The following is a 4569-nucleotide window of genomic DNA, read 5'->3' on the forward strand; positions in this document are numbered from 1 at the left end:
CCCCCCCAGTTTTATCTTCCACAACACCAAACCTTGCCTGCACTTCCCCCTGGGGCTGCTGGTTGGCAGTTTGCTCAGTTGCTGTTATTTTTGACTCCCATCCAAGCTTTGTATGATATTAATAGCTGTTTCACAGAACCGGAATCGTCCTCAAACCAGCCCTAATTTTAGCAGGAGAAGGAGCCAAGAACCTCTGCCGAGGCCTGGGGGGACTTGGAGCTGGGAATTTCTCCTCCCCCCTCCCAGCTCTGCCCCCAAAGCCCAGGGAGCCAAAACACCCCAACCCAACTCCCTCAGCCCCATCCCGGGGCTCCTGGGAGCCCAAAGGCACAGGGAGATTGCTGAAAGAAGAAGGTGCTGACATGAGGATTCAAGAATCAGACATTGTTGGGTGCCTGATTAATGCCTCAGTGTAATCAAGGCAGAGCAATCGCTCATTGTTCACCCAGCAGTGCTAACAACTAATGGCCAAATTACTCTTTTTCTATTAAAGGTTGTCAGTAATAGGAAAAAACAAACAGAGAAGATGAAAGCATCTGCCCCCCTCCTCCAGTGATGAATTCTCCTCCCCCCCCTTTGGCTGCTGCAGTGACTCATCAGCATCCTGAGGGGGGAAAACAGCCAGGGGTTGTTTCTTCTTTGCTGGGAGGAATAGGATTCGAAGGCTGATGGTTCTCCTCCTTCTCTGTTTAGAGTCCACCTGGGGCTGTTTTTTTTAATTTAAACATATTTTCTACTCCAGGAAAGAGAAACACCCCAGGTCACCCACACCCACCCACCCACCCCAGGTAATTCCACCTCCTGACACAAGACTGGGGACCAAACCTGCTGTTCTCCTCCCTCCTCTGGACTCAGGACCACAGGCCATGATCCTGCCCCCATGGTCCTTGTCTGGGGTAAAATTGCACAGCACAAGCCAAAAACAGAGCCAGAGGGCAGAGCTGTGGGTCATCAAGAATTTACTGCGCTGCACAGTCAGGACAGTTTTACCAGAGCTCAATAAAAACAACAGTCACTTTGGAAACTTCTGTGTGTCCCAGGTCTCTTCACACAGCCCTGGGCAAGGTCACAGGTCCCCAGGGGGGGAGACTCCCACTCCCACATCTCCCTCTCCTCCCCCTCCCCAGCCCTAATCCATCCAGGCTGCCCAGGAATCCTTTGGGTTTGCACCTCCACACCCCTCCACAAACTTCCCCCCTTGTGAGCGAAGTGTAGGAAAGGTTTCTTTGGAGAAGCCTCAGCCCCTGGGGAGCTTCACTGAGGAGAGGCTTTTGCCCACCAGACCGATCCAACACTGCCATCCTCAGGATTCCAGCTGCACAGCCGGCCAGGTGGGGATTGCAGGCTGTGCTGGTGGAAAGCCTGGAGTTCTGACAAAAACTTGGGGCGGTGCTGTGCCAAGAACATCCTGTGGAGCCTTAAAAAAAAACCCCAACCAGCTCAAAATTGCTTCACAGGGGGAGCAAACCAGGTGTTAGTGAAAGTGTCAGTCGGTTCCTCTAGAGCTTTAATGATTAACACTGAACAAACCCTGCTCATTACGGTCTCCACCAGCCCTGCATCCAGCACAGCATCAGGGAATAAAAACACATTGCACAATAAAATCCCAGTGAGAAGTCTCAGTTAAGCTGAAAGATAAAAGAAGGCAAAACATCTGAGTACGTAAAGCTGCCAGGAAGGGGCCAGGGGGGGACAACCTGCGTTTGTTGGACTTGTGGGTGTGCAAATGCCAGGACGAGACCAGCTCCCAGGTCCTCACTTCAGCATGGGAGAGGCAAAGAAGTTGCCCTGGTGCCCAAGCTGGGTGGTTGACTTGCTTTTGCTCCCAAACCTGAGCCAAGAGAAACAAAAAAAAAAGCCAGTTTGGAAGCTGGGATAGAGATCCACTGCTGTCCCTCTCCCAGGGGGACATCCACCCAGGTTTTACCCACCCCCCCAAAAAAACACGCGTCCATCAACCATCCCTCAGCTAGTGCTGCCACAGCGCTGCTCCAGGGAGGGTACAAGTCTATTTTCAGCCCTCCTGGACCGCCCTGCAGTCACTCCAACAACCCCCTGGCACTTACCTGGGAGTGGTTTTGCTGAAGGTGGACCGGACCCTCTGGGACAGGGAGCTGGATGATGGAGTCTTGGAGAGCTTCTGCTCCGGGGTGGTGAGGGGTCCCAGGATGCTCACTGCCAAGAGACAGGCACCAAAGTGAGCAGCTGTGGGCACAGCTGAAGCTTCCACTGCCACGCAGGGAACGCCCAGACGTTCCCCAGCCTCTGTCAGAAACACCAGACAAATCTGGTATCTGCTTCTCCCTCTTGCTCCGTAAGGCCAGGCAGGAAGGGCTGGCTCTGGCAGCCCTCCCAGACAGCTTGGATTGAGGGTTATTTTTAATAACAGAGCAGAACCCAGGGCTACCTTGAACCTCAGGGGTCTGGGGGGTGGAGTAGGCATTGACATTCTCGATCACGTGCGCTGGGTCGATGTTTTCCTGCTCCACCATCATCAGCTGGCTCCAGTAGTCCATGGGCAGCAGCAGAAGTCGCTCCACGACCTACAGAGACGCCTGTGGGTTGCTGATCACAAAGATCACCTCATTCCACCCCCTGCCATGGGCAGGGACACCTTCCACCGAGCCCAGCTTGCTCCAGATTGGCCTGGGACACTTCCAGGGATGGGGCAGCCACAGCTTCTCTGCCCAACCTCTGCCAGGGCCTGCCCACCCTCACAGGGAAGATGTTTTTATCCACGCCCTCCATATCCCACCTAACCCTGCCCTCTGTCAGTTTGAAGGTGAGTTCTTTAAAGGGGCTGATTTCACCCCAACTGGCCCTTCCTGCTGCCCTACCTTGGGCTGCCTCTTGGTGTCCTGCAGGAGGGTCATGGGGTCAGGGTCAGGGACCGCGTGGGCGACGATTGTGGGGCCGAACACTTTGGCCAAGTTGGAGATGTCCATTTTAGTATCAGGGCTCTGAGCCACCCTGTGTGAAAGGGAAGTAAGAAAGAATGTAGCTCTTCCCTTTCACTTATCATACAACTCCCTCATCCCACACGCACACTTCAGCCTCTGAATGAGGGTTTTTGTTTTTTTTTTCCCAGAGTGAAGATTTTATGCTCTCAAGGGCCAATTAGGGAAAGCAACATCCCCCTTTGAGAATCACAGAGTGGTTTGGGGTGGGAGGGACCTCAAAGAGGTTCCAACCCCCCCTGCCCAGCACAACAGACCTCTGCAGGTGGACCATGAGGAAAGCCAAGGTGTCCCTGTTGGCCTGGGGAAGTTCTCCAACCGCTTGGTACATAGCAGCAACGCTGTTATCCTCATCTGGGATTTCTAGAGGGGGAAAAAAAAATAATAAACCCAACATTTAGACCTCAGAAAGTGGTCCAAGAAGCTGCAATATTCCCCTCACAGCCACAGCTACCCCGAGAAATGAGGCAGCCAGAAAATTCCCCACTCCACTGTAAGAGTTTTGTACCCTGCCCGCCTGGAACTCTGTGGAGGGCTCCACAGAGCACCCAGACCTGCTGCCCAAACCCACAGCCACCAAAAGCCCGAGAGCTGGAGGTTGTCCCAGAGCAGTTTCTCACCCGCAGCTTCCATGAAAACCTTGTTTAACCGGAAGGTGAGAAGGGGCTCCTTGAGGCTGCGCAGGAAGTCCTTGAGGAGGCCACAGATGGCGTGGATGTCATCCACCTTGCTGAGCAGGGGGATGCTCTTCGCTCTGAGGAACTTCTCCTTCAGCTCCCTCACCGTCTTGTCGCAGCCAGAGACGCGGTAAAGGCCGGTCTGTGGGCACAAAGAGGCAGGAGATGCACTGATGTTCTGCCACTCCCACCTCCTCTCCACACCTGAGCTGTTGCTCCCTCAGTCACCCGCGATCCACACCATAAATAAGGGATTTTGGGGTTAACAACTCGCTTCCCTAACAGAGCAACCCGTTCCATTAGCGCCGTTTCACACCTCATTTTCCTTTTTACCTCATGCAGCCCTCGTTGCTCGATCTCATTAACACAGTGCACGATGATGGAAGGGATCATTGGAGGACTAGAAGGGACAAAATCCATCAAGGTCCCCTAAGAGGCAGGAGGAAAAACAAGAAAAGAGACATTCAGTCATCGAGACGCGGAAAATACTCTCTCAGGGATTCACAGCGAGATCTAAGCTTTGGAAACAAGAATCATTTCTTCTTCACCAGCCCGGAGAAGAACAGCCCTGCATCCATCAGCACAAGGCTGCAGAGCCTGCCTGGAGCTGCCACCTTGCCCACTCAACGCCCTCCTCGCATCACACCCCTACACCCCCTCCCTGGTTATGGGATGATGCATCACCGAGCTCATCCCGCACGTTTCTGTGCAGCTCTGAGCACGGGTGGGGGGAGAGGCAGCCGTGAAGCTGAGCGAGCCCCAAACCCCAGCCAACACCAGCCTGCTTGGGGGGTGGTGGTCTCTGCCCAGACCCACCTCTCCGATCCTGACCGGAGTTCCTGCCAGGGTCGGGATGCAGGGAAGGGGGCAGCGGTCCCGGCACTCGGGGTGAGCGACCACGCGGCAGTCCCGGCACTTGAGGGAGATCTTCCCAA

General features: G+C 54.5%; 1 protein-coding gene across 2 annotated transcripts in view; it reads right to left on the minus strand.

Annotated features, from left to right (window-relative positions):
- Window positions 1-1704: 1704 nt before the first annotated feature.
- Window positions 1705-4569, minus strand: part of RACGAP1 (Rac GTPase activating protein 1) — a 7735-nt gene continuing 4870 nt past the window's right edge. The window contains exons 11-18 of one of the 2 annotated variants that reach the window (XM_027907127.1): window positions 4451-4561; window positions 3968-4063; window positions 3578-3776; window positions 3215-3320; window positions 2838-2970; window positions 2408-2543; window positions 2067-2175; window positions 1705-1831 (exon numbers count right to left, since the gene is read on the minus strand). In XM_027907127.1, the coding sequence (XP_027762928.1) occupies window positions 1756-1831; window positions 2067-2175; window positions 2408-2543; window positions 2838-2970; window positions 3215-3320; window positions 3578-3776; window positions 3968-4063; window positions 4451-4561 (966 nt within the window). In that variant the 3' untranslated portion in view covers window positions 1705-1755. The remainder of the gene's footprint in view (window positions 1832-2066; window positions 2176-2407; window positions 2544-2837; window positions 2971-3214; window positions 3321-3577; window positions 3777-3967; window positions 4064-4450; window positions 4562-4569) is intronic. The other variant, XM_027907125.1, reaches the window with a different exon arrangement.

This window comes from Empidonax traillii, unplaced genomic scaffold (genome assembly GCF_003031625.1).
Source record: "Empidonax traillii isolate 1590-97213 ecotype Southwest subspecies unplaced genomic scaffold, ASM303162v1 scaffold1401:size261456, whole genome shotgun sequence".
Taxonomy (NCBI): domain Eukaryota; kingdom Metazoa; phylum Chordata; class Aves; order Passeriformes; family Tyrannidae; genus Empidonax; species Empidonax traillii.